This window comes from Pteropus medius, unplaced genomic scaffold (assembly GCF_902729225.1).
Source record: "Pteropus medius unplaced genomic scaffold, Ma_sr-lr_union100, whole genome shotgun sequence".
Classification (NCBI taxonomy): Eukaryota; Metazoa; Chordata; class Mammalia; order Chiroptera; family Pteropodidae; genus Pteropus; species Pteropus medius.
In genome coordinates this window covers 4,784,754-4,801,205 of record NW_024352783.1, presented here as the reverse complement: position 1 = coordinate 4,801,205, position 16,452 = coordinate 4,784,754, and the positions used below count along the sequence as shown (strand labels likewise).

Below are 16,452 nucleotides of genomic sequence, written 5' to 3'. Positions count from 1 at the left end.
ATAAAATTTGGGCACTCAGACTTCTTGTGTATTTATAATATGTTTTGGAGTAGAATTTGACTGAGACATGGTTAGATTTGGCGGGCCTAGGAAGTTGGATGTGAATAGCTCTACAGGGTGTGTGTATGTTGGGAGAAGAGACAAATGCAGGTCAGAGTTTGAAAGGAATCCCTAAGTCACAGACAAGTAAGTTAGACATGAATTGAAGACCTACTGCATTGTTTCACCTCCTTAGCTTCTTGGATTCTGTGATTCAACTCACAGACTGAGAAACAGGCTGGCAGAATACTCCTTGTTCCTTTAATATTTATGGCCATTCAGATATTCAGGTTCCTTCTGAAGAAAATGTTCTTGGTCTAGAATACTGAATTTTGGGCCTGCTAAGATTGTTAACTCCCTTCTCATTACTGGGTATATCAGATAAATAGATGTCCAAAGCTCTGTGGCATACATGTGAGGAAGCTCCTGAAACATGTTTGGACTAGAACATAAGTAAGGCTGCTATGACAAAGAGAGAAAGCTACAGCACACGTTAAAGGAGTGGGTTAGATCCTCACAAAAACATGCCATAGACATGGAAGAAGAGCAATAGCATTTGGTGATGGACAATGCCGAAGACAAAAAAGTAGAGCTGTAAAATACAAGCCTTCAGATTCTTGACTGTGTAACTGAGATAAATAAAAATCAGGAGAAGGTGATAGTTAGCGAGTCCAGTTTTGGGGGCATCAGAGAAAAATCTGCATGGTAATGTTGAAGAAATGGCAGCAAACATGGGAGTGGAGCCCAAAGGAGGCGTGAAGACCCTGAATTCCCAATGAGGTTGAGGTGAGCTCTAGGAGAGGATGTTTATGCCCCAGGAAAGATTAGAGAGAGCAGAGGGCAGGGCTGGGACGGCAGTGCTTAATAGATCATCTCAATGCGGCCGACAGGTAGGTGTAAGGGAGGAACCAGGGAGTTGAGGGTGGTGCTAGTTTCAAGGATGGCTACAGTAGTAACTTCACAGGCAGCATGGCCAAGGTTGCTGGGCTAAATCGTGGGATTGGGCAATCCAGGGTCTCTAGGGATCAATGAAGGCAGGCTGAGCCCAGTGGTGTGAGCAGAAGTGATGATGCAGAGAAAAGTAGGTTAAGTCAGTGGTGGTAAAGATGAAGAATCAGCAAATGCTGAGAGTTATTTTAAGAAATTGGGTAGCACAAAAAACAAAACCTAAGAGCTTAGGGAAGGAATATAAGGCAGTAGTTGGGTTGAAAGAAGACTTTTTTCTAGGCTAGAGGAAACCTGAGTATATTTGTTATGAAAGGAAAAGAGCTGATGCAAAGCAGGGAAAAATGCAAGTGAGAGAGTGAGTTCTGACAAGAGGCAGAAAGGCCCAGAAAGAGCCGATGGAAGAGTCGGAGGACAAGATGGGAGATGCCTGATCATCTAACATCTGTTCTTCGAGAACCGGTTTATATTGATTAGAAACTTAAAGATATTGATAAATTATTTTGACTTTTGGTATGTAATAATACTGTTATGTTATAAAACATTTATCTTCTAGAGAAACTTACTGAAGTATTATAGATAAAATGATATAATGACTGGGATTGGCTTCAAATGTCCAAGGCAGGGATTGGGGGACAGAAAATGAAGGTCAAGATGAAACAGGATTGACCATAAGCTAGGTGATGAGGCCCATTATCTTATCTTTAAGTGTTTCAGATTTTCCATAATTAAAAAAAAAATGATGGGGAAAGAAAAGGCCCAGTTTACCTCCCGCCATGAAATTGTACCTCAGGGACTGCAAAGAACTTTCATCTTGAAATTGATAACACATGTGAAAATGTCTGGCATATAAAATGTGGTAAAAAAAAAAAAAAAAAAAAAAGACACTTATTCTCATTTGTTTGAAATAGCCAGCATCCAGAGCAGGCCTGACATAGAGGAAGGAGGCGGCCAACACATATGTGAACATTCATGGCTTCCTCACCTTCTCAAGCCCTCACAGTTTGCCCCATATGACCTAGTGCTGACTTAAAGGCTGTTTTGGATTCATCAGGTTTATTTGATAGATGTTAGACACATCTCCCCCAATAAGTTCATATGCCCCTATCTTACTCTTTAATACTTTGCTCAGTAATAAATGCACAACATGCTCTACATAATTATTGATTGGCTGATCAGATCAAAGGAAGATAAAGATTTAAAAATAGCCTGTAGAAGAAACTCAAAATGAGATCTATCTCCTAAGAAATGATTTACACAGCAATAAAAATATCAGTTCGCCAATTCCTCAGAGGTCTTTTTTACATGTGGCTCTTAAGAAGTACTTTCTAATTCTCTATCAATCATATTTCATGATCTCCATTAAAAAAGTTATGATCAAAAAGGTTAAAAGGTCTATTTTTAAAATCAGAGAACTTATGAAGAAGATGGAGGAGGCGGGCAGTTAGGAGGAAGAGGCAGGACAGAAAGCAATAGCTGCAATAGCAGCGGCATACCTAAATCATGTTAAATATGAAGAAAGAATGGCTAGAGTGTGGCTATAAGTTCCCCATGGCCAGTGGTATCAGTCTCCCACAGTCCTCCACTCTTCCTATAAAATGAACGCTCATGGGAGAGAACAGGGCCACTTTTTCTGTAGGAGATGGGGCTGTACCACATCTTACCATGTTTGGATCTGTGGGAGTCAGGATGGGGATGGTAACAGGAGAGAAGATCTTACAGGCTCTGTCTCATGGAAGAGGGGACTAGCTAGGGGCTGGGTTTGACTGTGCCCAAACCTACCTCTTCCTGCATCCCACATTCCAGCAGCATCGTTACACATGCCTCAATGGGGAAGGCGATCTCCCGGCCACTGATCATGAGATGCTCTTCCAGAGGCTTCCCGAATGAGGGCTTCTCCACCCAGGCCTCTTAAGGGGGTGGAGAGAGAAAGGGTGTCAATGAAAACAGTTACTGATGTTCACTTATGCTGAAATATTTCTTTCTTCTTGTCATACAGATTTTCATCAGACTACCAAAAACATGGAGGCACAGTTGAGTATCCATTCTTGTGGTTTTGGAAAGACAGGGAGGACCGGGCAGATGGATGGCTAACCAGCTGTGTCCAGAGCTGCTGGGCTGCATGTGACACACAATTTCCACACACATATCCATGCACACAACCCACCCCCACCCCAACTCATCCCCTTGATGAAAGAATGTGTGTGAGTGCGATTTGCTTCACTGAAACTGAATCAAGGCACCAGCTTGTGAAGTTCTAGCAGCTCATCTAAACGTGACCCTGTTGGGGAGAGAGTAAGGGTCATCATACAGGTCATCAGTCTCACCTAGGAAGGCAATATTGGGCAATGGTCTCATCTGGTAAGGCAAGCAGGCTCCCAACCCTTATCTGTCTAAGGAAGGTTGGCACTTACCCTGTTGTGCTTTTATCTGAGGCAACACAGCTTGCAAGAGTGTCAATGACTTCTTGTGGTATTCAGCTTGCACTTCTATTAGCTGAAAAAACACAAGAGCAAGCATTACCCTTTGTCAAAGGGTGGGGAGCACAGGCTGCTATGTCATGCGGGTACTCTGCATGAAAGTGCTGTCTTATTGGGAAGGAGGTGGAGTCCCCAGCTCCCTCCTCAATCCACCTAAAATAATGAACATATTCCTCCTTAGCCACTGAAGCAAAGAAGGCCATTTGGGATGCAGAACCATGAAGGATATGGGGGGACCACCTCAGAGCTGTAGTCTGACTTAGAGAGTTTGCCTTCATTGCTATTCTTCCTTACTGAGGATCCCATCCTCAAAGCAAAAGGAAACAAATGGAAGTACAACAATAGGAAAATGTAAATGAAAAACACATTTAGAAATCCATTTGCCTAAAAGAGTTAAATGCCATTAGCCTGTGTGTGTGTATGTGTACACACACATACATAAATGTAAACATATATATCTTGTTTTCTGTAAAGTCAGTTTAAGATATAACTGATCAGAAAACTTTTGGCTTAATCCCCAATCCTCCTTGACTACTCTGGGAGGTAAAATTGCTTTGGTTATAGACATACAACCCAAAGAACAAATTCCTTCAAGATGTTCTATTTTGACCATCCCAGTACTAAAAAACCTGCTGAAATACTGATAAGAGCAATATGTTAAAAATTTCATTAATTTTAATACTCTGAAACTGAATATTACCTTCCCAAATAAAACCAGTGGGGATATACTTGAAAAATACACTACTTTAAATGTTCTAAATTGGAAAGAATGCATATCAGCTCTTTATTAGGGTAGAAGCAACTTGTCTGAACTTCTGATCCACTGATGGAAGTGTCAGAAGATTGCTAATAGCCCACAGCTATTCTATATACTTATCAAAGCATCTTAATCTTTTCAGGATTTCTCCTTTTTCTTCCTTTATTTTCCTTCCTTATCATTCCATCATTACCCTATTTTCAATTTGTATTTTTTTTCTTGACTAAGACACTGTCTCTAAATCTGCTTTTATTGTCTCTAAATCTGCTTTCATTGACGAAAGGCAGCTAAATAGGTCACATCAATTGTCATTTACCAGTCTGTCATCATCTTTGGCAAAAATCTAGATTAAAATCAAATATGTGCTGGGGACAGAATTATCTTCTTCCCAGTTCTTTGTTTTTTGATACTCCAAGGTTTCTCAACCTTTGCCCTACTTCCATTTTGGTCTGGATAATTATTGTGGAACTGTCCTGTGCACTTGAGGATGTTTAGCAGCATCCCTAACCTCTACGCACTAGATGCCAGTAGCAATTCCCTCAAAAGGTGACAGGCAAAAATGTCTCCAGACACTGCCAACTGTCCCCTGGGAGAGGGATCAAAACCACCTCTGATTGAGAACGATTGCCATAGATTACTTTCAGTAACGTTCACAGATGAGGTAAATTTTATTCTTAATTTTGGGGGAAAATCAATTCAAGGGGAAGAAAAGGTAGCATTTATTCACAGGTAGAACAGTCAAACCCCTACTCTTTTCTACAGCATGTTCAACCAAGGGGCCCTCAGTTCCATGCCCACATTTGCAAACAGGTTATAAGTAGTGTCACCTTTCTGGAACCTTACCGTTTGAAAGTAGTTTGCATAGTCAATTTCTTTGGCCACAAAACTGTACATGTCAGCCGAGAGCTGGTCCTATGGAAGGTAAAATGCACAACCAAGGTAAAATATAAAACAGTAGAGAGTGGCTAATGCATGAGTCTAGACATAAGAGAAGATAGAGATACAATCAATGGTTAATTCAACAATTAACCATTGTTTAATCTCATTTTTAATAAAACTTGACATATTATAAACTTTGCCAAGGACATTTCCATGTTTCCCAACCACGGCTCTGGAGAATGAGTAGCATGAAAACAACACCTGTGCCATTGGTTTCCCCAGAGATTCTAACACACGGGCCACATCTAGAGTTAGGAAAGCTCGTGTGGGGGAGTGAGGTGCAAATTATTTGCATACACCTCTGCGGTTTGTGCCAACATTGTGAAGCAACCTCTAAGTACAAACTGATTTGTTCTCTTATTCAGTTATTTCTTCTTCTTGATTATTCTACTATTTTGCTATCCTTCTTTCTTAATACTGATTGGTTAATCACAAGCATATAAGAAAGAGATGGAAATACACCAATTTGGAGGAAGTTGGATAAAACAGGTGGGCAGGGGAAGGACTGCTGATTCAGAACCTGGCAAAACCTGGTTTCTTCCAACTTCACACACAACTCTCATGTTAACAGTTTCATGCTTTCAATTCTCCATGACATCAGAAGCAATGACCTAATGCTGTATCTGAATCTGGAATGTGTTCTCTGAGAAGATCAATTTTCAGTTCCACAGAAACACCCATAGCGAAGCATAATAAAAAGTACATTTTGAGCAGAATGTAGATTATGTCACTGCCCAGATCTTTGAGCATGTCATGTCTCTGAACTGATTTATGCAAGTCATATATATGATCTCTAAAGTTCCTCCCTGTTTGGTTGCCTCAGGTAGAAGACCTTTAGATGAAATGCTAAGTTGAGGAAAGAAGAGTTTTTAATGTCCAGGTTGAGGGTAAATGTGAGAACAATACAAGAAAGCTGATCCAGACACTGAAGGAATTAAAGCAGGCAGCTACACACTTCAGGAAGAGCCTGTTTCATGAAAACTCAAGTATCTGTACCAACCTCATAACCCTCAGACCCTCCAGCTGCCAATTAAACCTATTCTTAGTGAAAGAACTGGGATATGACGAATGAACTGTTTCCTTTTCCAGTATCCTTGCAGACAAGTCATCACGGGGAATATCCTTAAAGAGTTCTTGTACACTAGGCAATAGGGTTAACAAGGCACAGAGAAATCTGTTCTTGGGAGAGCTTTAAGCACAGATTAGTCAATGCTACACTCGGTCCAATTTCAAATAATGAAGAAAGGGGAAACAATCAATTATTATTCATTGAGAAGATTCTAGGTGAGTGGCACAATGCCACATAGAATTCTCTTCTAACTCTCTTAGGTAAGTGGAATTTCCAATTTCAGATGAGTCGCTACCAAGAGTTCAAGGATTTTATTTGCCTGTCACAAAAGTTCTTCTCATAGTAGGGGCTTAAAACTATTTGCTGAAAAAACAAAAGAAGAAATGAAGACTCAGCAATGGTAACTTTCTCTAAAACTAAAATGGGAGCTAAGCCCACCCACCATGGCTCCCTTTCACCAGAGCATCCCTATAATGAATGCCTTTGTAGGGGTAGGGCTGCCGAGTATATCAAAGGTTCAAGAGAAAGTAGTTTTGTGAGGAATGGATGTCTGCCATCCCCGCATCAGCATTGTTCAGGAGTCATCCATCACCAGCCTGGCAGTTGTAAGAGAGAGATTTCAAGTCAGGGAAAAACAAAGGGTTGAGTGACAGAAATGGCTCTGTAGATGGGAAAGGAAGGGACCCCCTGAAGGACTAAATGCCATATCAAATACACCTTCAGTAACTCAGCATTTGAGCTTTGCCAACAGATGATCTTAAAGAAGTCAGACCATCTGTGTGTGTCCTCAGGAACATGAAAGAATTTTTAAAGCTACAATTAGATTACTGCCATATTAAGTTAACAATATGGATCCCAAACAAGCCACATGGCAAGTAAGAAATAAAAGTGAAAACTATAAATCAAATTTCCATTTATCTAAATTGTTAGTGAATTTTCTTTATAAATAGAGAAAAAAAAAACCTTCATCAATAATCACCAGAGTTAAATGAATTTAAAAACATCATTTCTTTTTTTGATTTTGCAACTAATCCATACTCAGAAAACTACAAAGTAAATAACCAAATTCACCTGTAATCTCAATAGCAAAGATAATGGCTATAATTGCTGTGATGTTTGCTCATTTGCTATTTTAATTGGCACATGTCTATATGATTGGTAGGCTTACAAAAATGGGATCAGAATGCTTGTAGCTCATTTAACCCTAGATAAACATGTTTTCTAATGGACATGATATTTAATATATGGAGGGACTATGTTTTTATTATTGGATGCATTTCTAAATTTTTCGCATTATAATGACACTTAAACAAGCATCTGTTTATACAGATTTATATCTATTGATTGTTTCCTTAGGATAAATTCCACAGTTAAAATTAATTCTGATTATACAATTCCTTATAGTCAAACTTAAAAATATTAGAAAGGTAATAATGAGTTGAGACATTAGGGGTTTTGATATATACTGTCAAATAGCCATCAGAAAGATAATTTATACTATAAGAAGTAACCCATAAATGTTTTGTTTGTTTTCTACAATAACCTTTTAATTCTGTTTAACCACAATAAAATTTAGAGAAAATTTAAATAATGTCTTTAATTTGTATTTTGTTTTACCAAGAGGTTAACTTTCTTCTAGATTTATTGTCTCTCTTAGTATATCCACTGTTAAGTGCTTGTCAACATTAAGTGCTCATTTCCCTATGAGTCTTCATGTATTTATACATAAGATTTATAAGAATTCTTAGATTGATGAATAAATTGGCTTTATCAAATACTACTACTATTTCCCCCAATTTTTCATTTAACTTTTGATACTACTTACAACTTTTTTTTTGGTGCTGTACATTTTTAATGGCTTTTCCATGTAGTATTATCTATTAAATTTTTCTCTTTATAATTTCCTCCTTTGCTAATCTGTTCAGGGCATCTCAACCAAAAAGATAAATGCCCATATATATGTTCAGTAGAGAATACGACATTTAAATCTTTAATACATTTGGAATTTATTTTGGTACTTGTATCAGATATAGAAAAATTTTTAAAGAGCTAAGCAGATATCTCAGAATTGTTCATGAATAGAATAGATTGTCCCTATGGATTGGAAATGTCACAGATAAAATTTCTCATACACTTGGATTTTCTTCTGACTGGGATGTCTTGTTTTTTTGTTTACTGTTTTTATTTTTTTCACTGTTTTATTTATTTTTAATATAGTACCTACATTTTAATTATGTAACTTCAGAATATATGGAATTCAAAGAGCCAATAATTCTCCCACATTAACTTCAGAAACCTTTTCTTACCTTTGAAGCATTTATTACAATTATACCAACTTACCACAGTTCTAATCAAATTAATTTGGGGACATTCAAAATTTTATAACATTGACTTCTCATTTAAGAACATCTCTCAATTTTATAAAGTCTTCTCAGATTTCCCGTCATATTTTATAATTATCCTGTATTGTATGATGATACCATAGAATTTTGAGTATTTTTGTTGTTAAAAATCCCCAAGGTATTTATAAATACTGGTCTCTTAAATACTTTTTCTTGGTAGAAAGTATAACCTTGATTTTTATTGTTAACTTCTGCTTTCCAGTCTGGCATGTAAGGAGCTTAGAGGTCACCATTTTAAGAAGTCACCACTAACAACATATAAAAAGCTGAACAAACTAAAAAATCAACAATTCTTTTAGTCCATCAGAAAAGTGAGGTCACATGGCAAACCACTGCCCCCAAAGTGGAGAGACTGACTAAGAGAATCACAACTTACCAGAGCAGAAATCGCCATAGAAATCAGTGCTGGGCTAGGAAAACTTGAATTATAATTGACAAATTGGTGGAGACTCAGTGTGGACATGTCTGAAAATTAAAAACTTTGAAGGGATCTAGTCACTGGGGCCTTCCACACTTTTGTGAGTTTTACCTCCAGAAGATTTACCAAGTTCTCACAGTGAATATCAAATAAAAATGCTCTGCTGCTTTCAGCAAAGGGAAGAGAAAAGGAACTATTTTAAAAAAACACTTGAGCATTCTATTCCTCTTAATGAGGCCTACCCTCAGGAAAATTATTTTACCGGAGCCTAACCTAATGGGGTTTTATCAGAGCCTTACTGATCAGGGGAAAGAGAAATTCTCAATTCTAGCAGGATCTAGCCTTCCACACATTGGAGAAGAGAAGCTCTCAATTCCAACCCCCTCTGGCCATCCTGTCCCACCTAAAACAAATAAACAAACAAACCTGAGAAGCTGAAAAACAACAACTGAGAAGTACTTGTGAAGTTCACAGTCGAAGGGCACAGGCTTCCCTAAAAGACTGAGACCTAATCTTAGGACTATAGGATACTGCTCTTCTGTCCACACCTCACCACTGCATTACTAAACGCCAATTTACTACAGCTCCTTTTACCAAGTACATCTCATCCACGTTTTGGTTACAATTACAAGGCATACTAAAAGCCAAAAACACAGATTGAAGAAATGAAACAAGCAAGCATCAGAATGTGAGTCACATATGGCAAGAATGTTGAAATTATCGGGCTAGGAATATTTTTTTTAAAAAGCTATGATCACTATACTAAGGTCTTTAATGGAAAAAGTAGATAATATGCAAGAACTGATGGATAATAAATGTGGAAAGATAGAAATTCTTAAGAACCAAAAAGAAATGTTGGAGATCAAAAATGCTATAACATAAATGAAGAATGTCTCTGATGGGCTCGTCAGTAAATTGGACATGAATGAGAAAAGAATCTCTGAGCTAGAGAATATGACAACAAAAATTCCAAAACTGAAAAGCAAAGAGAAAAAAGACTGAAAAAAGAAATAGAATATCCAAGAGCCGTGGGAAACGTCAAAATATATAACATATGCATAATAGAAATACCAAAAGGAGAGCAAAGAAAGTAACAGAAGCAACGTTTGAAGAAATAATGACTGAGAATTTCCCCAAATTGATGTCAGCACCAAACCACAGGTCCAGGAAGCTCAGAAAACACCAATGGCAAAAAAATAAAATATACCTAGGAATATCATAGTCAAACTCCAGAATATCAACTATAAAGAAAAACTCTTGAAAGAAGCCACAGGGAAAAAACCATCTTACCTACAGAGGAGGAAATATAATAATTACATCCAACATCTCAGAAACCATGCAAGCAAGAAGTGGCATATTAAAAGTGCTAAGAGAAAAAAATCACCAAGCTAGAATGCTATACCTTGCAAAATTATTCTTCAAAAGTAAAGAACTAAAGACTTTCTCAGACAAAAAAGAAAAATGTTGAGGGAATTTGTTGCCAGTAGACTTGTCTTGCAAGAAATGTTAAAAGAAGTTCTTCAGAGAGAAGGAGAATGATATAGGTCAGAAGCAAATCTACATAAAAATAGAAAGAGCACCAAGGAAAGAATAAGTGAAGGTTAAATACTTTTCTTTCTAATTCTTAATTGATCTAACATACAAATTTGTTCAAATAGCAACAATATATATATATGTGTGTGCACACATACCCATGCTACCTATGCTTATGTTTAAGTAAAATGGGTGGAATTAGAAATATTTTCTTACTAAAAGGTATTTGCTCTACATGTGAAGCTGTATAGTGTTATTCAAAAGTGGACTTGGATTAGTTGTAAAGATATATTGCAAACTTGAGGGCAACCACTAAAAAAAGAAAAAAAGAAAAGAAATATAATAGATACATTAAGAAAGGAGAAAAAGTAGAATTGTACAAATGCTCAATTAATATCTCAAAAGGCAGAAAAAGTGTAGAAGACAAAAATAGCAAAGAACAAAGGCAACAAATAGAAAACAGGTACAAATAATGTAGATATTAATCCAACTATATCAATAATCGCTTAAATATCAATGGTCTAAACATACCAATGAAAAGACAGAAATTGTCAGAGTGGATCATAAAAATAAAGACACAGTATATGGTGTTTACAACAAATGCAGTTTAAATCTAAAGATATATGTAGATTGAAAGTAAAGGGATAAAGATACACCATGTTAACACTAACCAAAAGAAGGAAGATTAACTATATTAATTTCACACACAGAGCAGAATTCAGAGCAAGGAAAGTTACTAAAGACATAGAGGGATAGCACATAATGATAAAGGGGTCATTCTACAAGAAGATATAATAATCCTTAATGTGTATATACCTAACAACAGAGCATCAAACTATGTGAGGCAAAAATGATACAACTACAAGAAGAAATACATGAGCCAGTTATTATAGTTGGAGACTTCAACACCCTTCTATCATAAATGGACAGATCCAGCAGGCATAAAATCAGTATGGACATAGCTGAACTTAATAGTATAACCAATCAACTAGATATAATTGATAGCTATAGATAACTCTATCCAACAACAGCAGAATACACATTCCTTTCAAGCTCACATGGAAGATCCACCAACACAGACCATAATCTGGGCTATAAAACACACCTTGACAAATGGAAAATAATCAAGATCATATAATACCTGCTCTCTGGCCACAATGGAATTAAACTAAAAATCAATAACAGAAAGATAGCTGGAAAATCTGAAAATTCTTGAGAATTAAACAACCTACTTCTAAATAACCCAATTTAAAACATGAGTAAAAGACCTGAACAAACAAACCATCAAATAACATATACAGATCCATATAAGTATATGAAAAAATGTCAATATCATGCCATTAGGGAATTGCAAATTAAAATAACAATGAGATATCACTACACACCTAGTAGAATAGCTAAAATTCAGAACACTGATAACACCAAATGCTGACAAAGATGTGGAGCAAAAGAACTTTCATTTGTTACTGGTGGACTACAAAACGGTAGACCTACTTTGGGAGACAGTTTGGCAGTTTCCTACAAAACTAAACATACTCTTATCCCAAGATCCAGAAATTATGCTTCTTGGTATTTACCCAAACGAACTGAAAATGTACAAACACCTGCACACAGATGATTATAGTAGCATTATTCCTAATTGCCAAAACTTAGAAGCAACCAAGATATCCTCTGGATAAATAAAACTGTAGTACATCTAGACAATGGAATATTATTCAGCACTAAAAAGAAATGAGCTATGAAGTCATGAAAAGACATGGAGGAACATTAAATGCATATTACTAAGTGAAAGAAGCCAACATAAAAAGGCTATATACCATACAATTCCAACTATATGATATTCTGAAAAATGCAAAACAATGGAGTAAAAAAATCAATGATTGCCAGGGGTCAGGGAGAGGGAGGGATGATCAATTACAGAGGATTTTTAAGGAAGTGGAACTATTCTGTATAATGTTACAATGGTGAAAACATGTCATTATATATTTACCAAAACACCAAGAGTGACCCCTAATGTAAACTACAGACTTTGGGTGATAATGATGTGTCAACGTAAGTTCATTGACTGTAACAAATGTATCACTAGGATGTTGATAGTAGGACAGCCTGTACATGGGTGGGGCCAGGGGGACATATGGGAATTCAAGATTTTCTCTGCATCATTGGTTCAGTTTTCTTTAATGTCAATTCTGTCTTCTACTAAAAGCAACTTCATACCTGTATTATTTTTTTTTTTTCATTTTTAAAAAAATCCAAATCTCCTACAGTTTCCTTTCCATTTTATTTGGTAACTTTAGCTCACCCTTATCTATTGCTACCTAAGGTCCCTAGTCCCTTGAATTTTATTTTGGGCACCAAGATATGTTGTCTGAAATTTATTGTTACTATCAATGAATCTTTTTCAAAATGGTTCTAATTTTTGAGTACTTCATTATTTATTATTGTTTTCTAACATAGGAAAATAACTGATTCAAAACTATTCTTTTTAATCTCAAAATGGCAAGCGTCTCTTTCTTGTCCCTTACTGCCCACTCTGATAGAATCTTCTCAGAAACTCCATTTTGTTTGCTATAAGTTTAGTAACTTGGCAGCCTATGAGGGCTAGCTAGATAGGGAGAGCTGCTGCCATTGAGGATGCCTGCAGTCAAAAATATTTCACTTCTCCATGATTATTATTTCTCTGAGTTTGGTGAAGTTATCAGGCCAGGGAGAATCCTTCTGTTGATAATATGTTCTGTTCTCCATTTTGGTTAAATGACTCGGTCATGCACAGCCTCCTAAGTGACACCACTGCCCAGTACATCATAGATTTCAGTAATGTCAAGAATATTCATAGTAGTAGAAGCTCTCCCACCAGCTGGCTTCTATTTGGGTGTGGCCATGTTTGCCCTTAGATCTTATAGGGATAGATTCTTCTGGGGATAGAAGGAATCCAAGTAATTTAAGTGTTCTTCAACTATCCCACAGCCTTCCAAATTAGAAGGTAGTAATGGGTTCTGCGAGGATTTCATTTACTAATTTATGATAACACTAATTTTCTAATAAAAGGAGCTATGGGTCAAAGCTCAATGTTATCTTTTGGTCTGACAATAGATGTTCATTTAAGTCTGACTGTGAGGAGGACAAAATGGGCTGGACATCTGTCTTCCAGTTGCCATCTTTCCTGGGTCCAAGCTTGGTTTTCAAAGGGCAAAGATTATACACTGGCAAAGAATAAGACTGAAATAAGAAGAGACACAAGTTTAAAAAGAGAGAGGCTGAGGATTAGCGAGACAGAAAACGATGTGGGTGGAGTAAGGGTAAGAATGTAAGTGATGGGATGTGTGATGATATATTTCAAGGGGAGACAAAAGCAGGAAAAGTGGATGTGGAAAGTATTACTGTCTAGTAAAAAAATCTAGTGCTGCAGCCTATACTATACTTTGAAAGAGAAACAACAAAACTGATACTACAGTCATCAAATGGATTAGTTTTCTAATCATTGTCTTTTCCATTATTTCACTGTTCATGGGTCCTTCCTGTCTTTCCTCTTATTGAAAAATCACCAACTATTTACACAACCTTTGATGTATTGGTTCAGGGGTCATCACAAGGGCCTCAGGAAGAAAAGAGAAAGCAGGTATGAGTTGTGAAGAGTGGAGCTTGTCTTTTGAAACTTGGAAGCAAAGCAGGCATTAGATGGGAATGCATGTATGGAATGTTGCACCTGCTCATCTCGGCTTGGTTTTCCTGGTGGGCTAAAGCTCTCGGGGTCTCACAGTTCTAGAGAGCCCTGCTTGGTCCTCTCTGAGCCTAAACAAAGAGGAATCAGATTGCCACTTTTGTCCCACATGCTTTCATTTTGCTGAATTATCACAATGTAAGAGATTCTAAAGATTTGTCTTGCCTGCTAAGGAAAGACAAAACCATGAAGATATAAGGGTAAATGATCCATTTAGGGAAACCCAGAGAGGGGAGGGAGGAAGGCCACAGTAGATATTTAGAACAGCTGGCAACCACTGAAGTAGAAAAAAGAATCAGAAGAGAATTTTTATAAAAATAGTGTGTGCTCTCAAGGGGATCAACTCAGCACACAAATAAAGCTACCTAGAGCATAATATGTGGTTTTATTAACTCGGTATTTTCACTGTAATAAAACAGAAGTCATGGACTAGCTAAGATAATAATGAAAGAGAGTGGGGGTTATCTTATTGAATATTATAATTGGTACAAAGTCATTAGAATAGAAATTTTATGTCATTATCCCAGGAATAGCCAAAGAGGTTAATGGATCCCAGATATAAATTTGAGGGATCAAATGATAGGATTTCACTTCAGGGGAAGGTGGCTTATTTAATAAATGGTGCTGGCATAATTGGCTATTTATCTGGGAAACAACAACAACGACAAATCTATCTCATACCATGTACAAAAGCAAGTTTCAGATATATTAAAATGAACAAAATAGGTGTATAAAATGCATTAAAAACATTAAAGGAAAATGAAAGAAAAACAGTTTTTAACCTTGCAGTGAAAGATGCCTGGTGAGACCTTCAGGATCTTTCCCATGCAAAGGAAATACATGTACATGATTAAGTTTTTAATGGCAGATATTAAGACAAAGTCAAAAAGACAAATTGGAAGACTAGAAAAAGTATCTGTAGCACAAAAGATAGAAGAAAGTTTAACATCACTAATATACAGGGAACTTATATAAATTGAAACTTAAAGGAATAGAAATATTGGTCCAATTGCCAATATAAATGTGCAATTTCCCAAAATGGAAATGCCTATAACAATATGAAGAATGTGCAATAACTACATTAAGCTATACTCATCACTACTAATATTCAGAAAATTAAAATTATAATAACGTAGAGACAGCTGTTTACCCTTCACCAGATTGGCAAAAACTGAAAAGAGGAACAACATGTATTATAGGGAAAGATGAGGGGAAATGTGAAGTTCTGTACATTGCTGGTGGGAATGTGAATTGAAACTTCCTTTTTAAAATAGTAAACTGTCAATATCTATTAAAAATTTAAATGTATACATAATCTTTGATCTAAAAATATCATTTTCGGAAATCTAAAGGGAAAAAAATTACCAGCATATAAGAATATACAGAGAAGGATGTTAATTGTAAATTTTTAATGGCAAAAAAACAAAACAAAACAAAAAACACACTAGTTTGAATATTCATCACTAGGAAAATAGCTAAATAAATCATAGTGTATACACACAAACACATATATATGTATATATATTTATACATATATTCATACTTATTAAAAAGACTAAGTTAGATTTATAGCTACTAACCTGGAAAGATGTCTAGGATGTATTGTTAATTGAGAAAGCAAGTGGTAGATTAATATATACGACATAATTATTTTATAAACATACACACACATACATAAAACAAGTAACAGGGAAAATGCTGTATATGTGTGTTGGTATGATTATGAAGAAAGGAATGGAAAACTATATAATAGGTTCTAACATTGGCTTCCTTATCCTTATAACTTTTGTGGCCACTTGGCATGTAACAGAGTAAATAGTTTACAACAAATATCTTGATAAATATTGGTGAGAAGGGCAAACTGGGCACCTTCTTTGAAAGAGGGATTAGTTGCTGGGCAGGAAGGGGGAGAATTATTGGTGTTTCCTTGCTATATTTTCATATTTTTCACTGGTTACGGTGAACACATATTACTCTTATAATCTTTGAGGAGAAATTTAATATACTTTTTGGTAAAAACAGCAAATGTAAGAATCTACACAAGGATGGATGAAGCTGTTAAAATTTTTATTCTGATGTATTTGGATATTCACATTCAGATCCCCTCTTAATACCACCCTCCCATGTTGACTGAAGAAGTAATTTTGAA

General features: G+C 36.3%; 1 protein-coding gene across 4 annotated transcripts in view; it reads right to left on the bottom strand.

Annotated features, from left to right (window-relative positions):
* Window positions 1-16,452, bottom strand: part of ARHGAP44 (Rho GTPase activating protein 44) — a 175,414-nt gene that overhangs the window by 35,094 nt on the left and 123,868 nt on the right. For all 4 annotated transcript variants that reach the window (XM_039847386.1, XM_039847384.1, XM_039847385.1 and 1 more), the window contains 3 exons: window positions 5,065-5,133; window positions 3,399-3,480; window positions 2,767-2,894 (listed from right to left, as the gene is read on the bottom strand). In XM_039847386.1, the coding sequence (XP_039703320.1) occupies window positions 2,767-2,894; window positions 3,399-3,480; window positions 5,065-5,133 (279 nt within the window). The remainder of the gene's footprint in view (window positions 1-2,766; window positions 2,895-3,398; window positions 3,481-5,064; window positions 5,134-16,452) is intronic.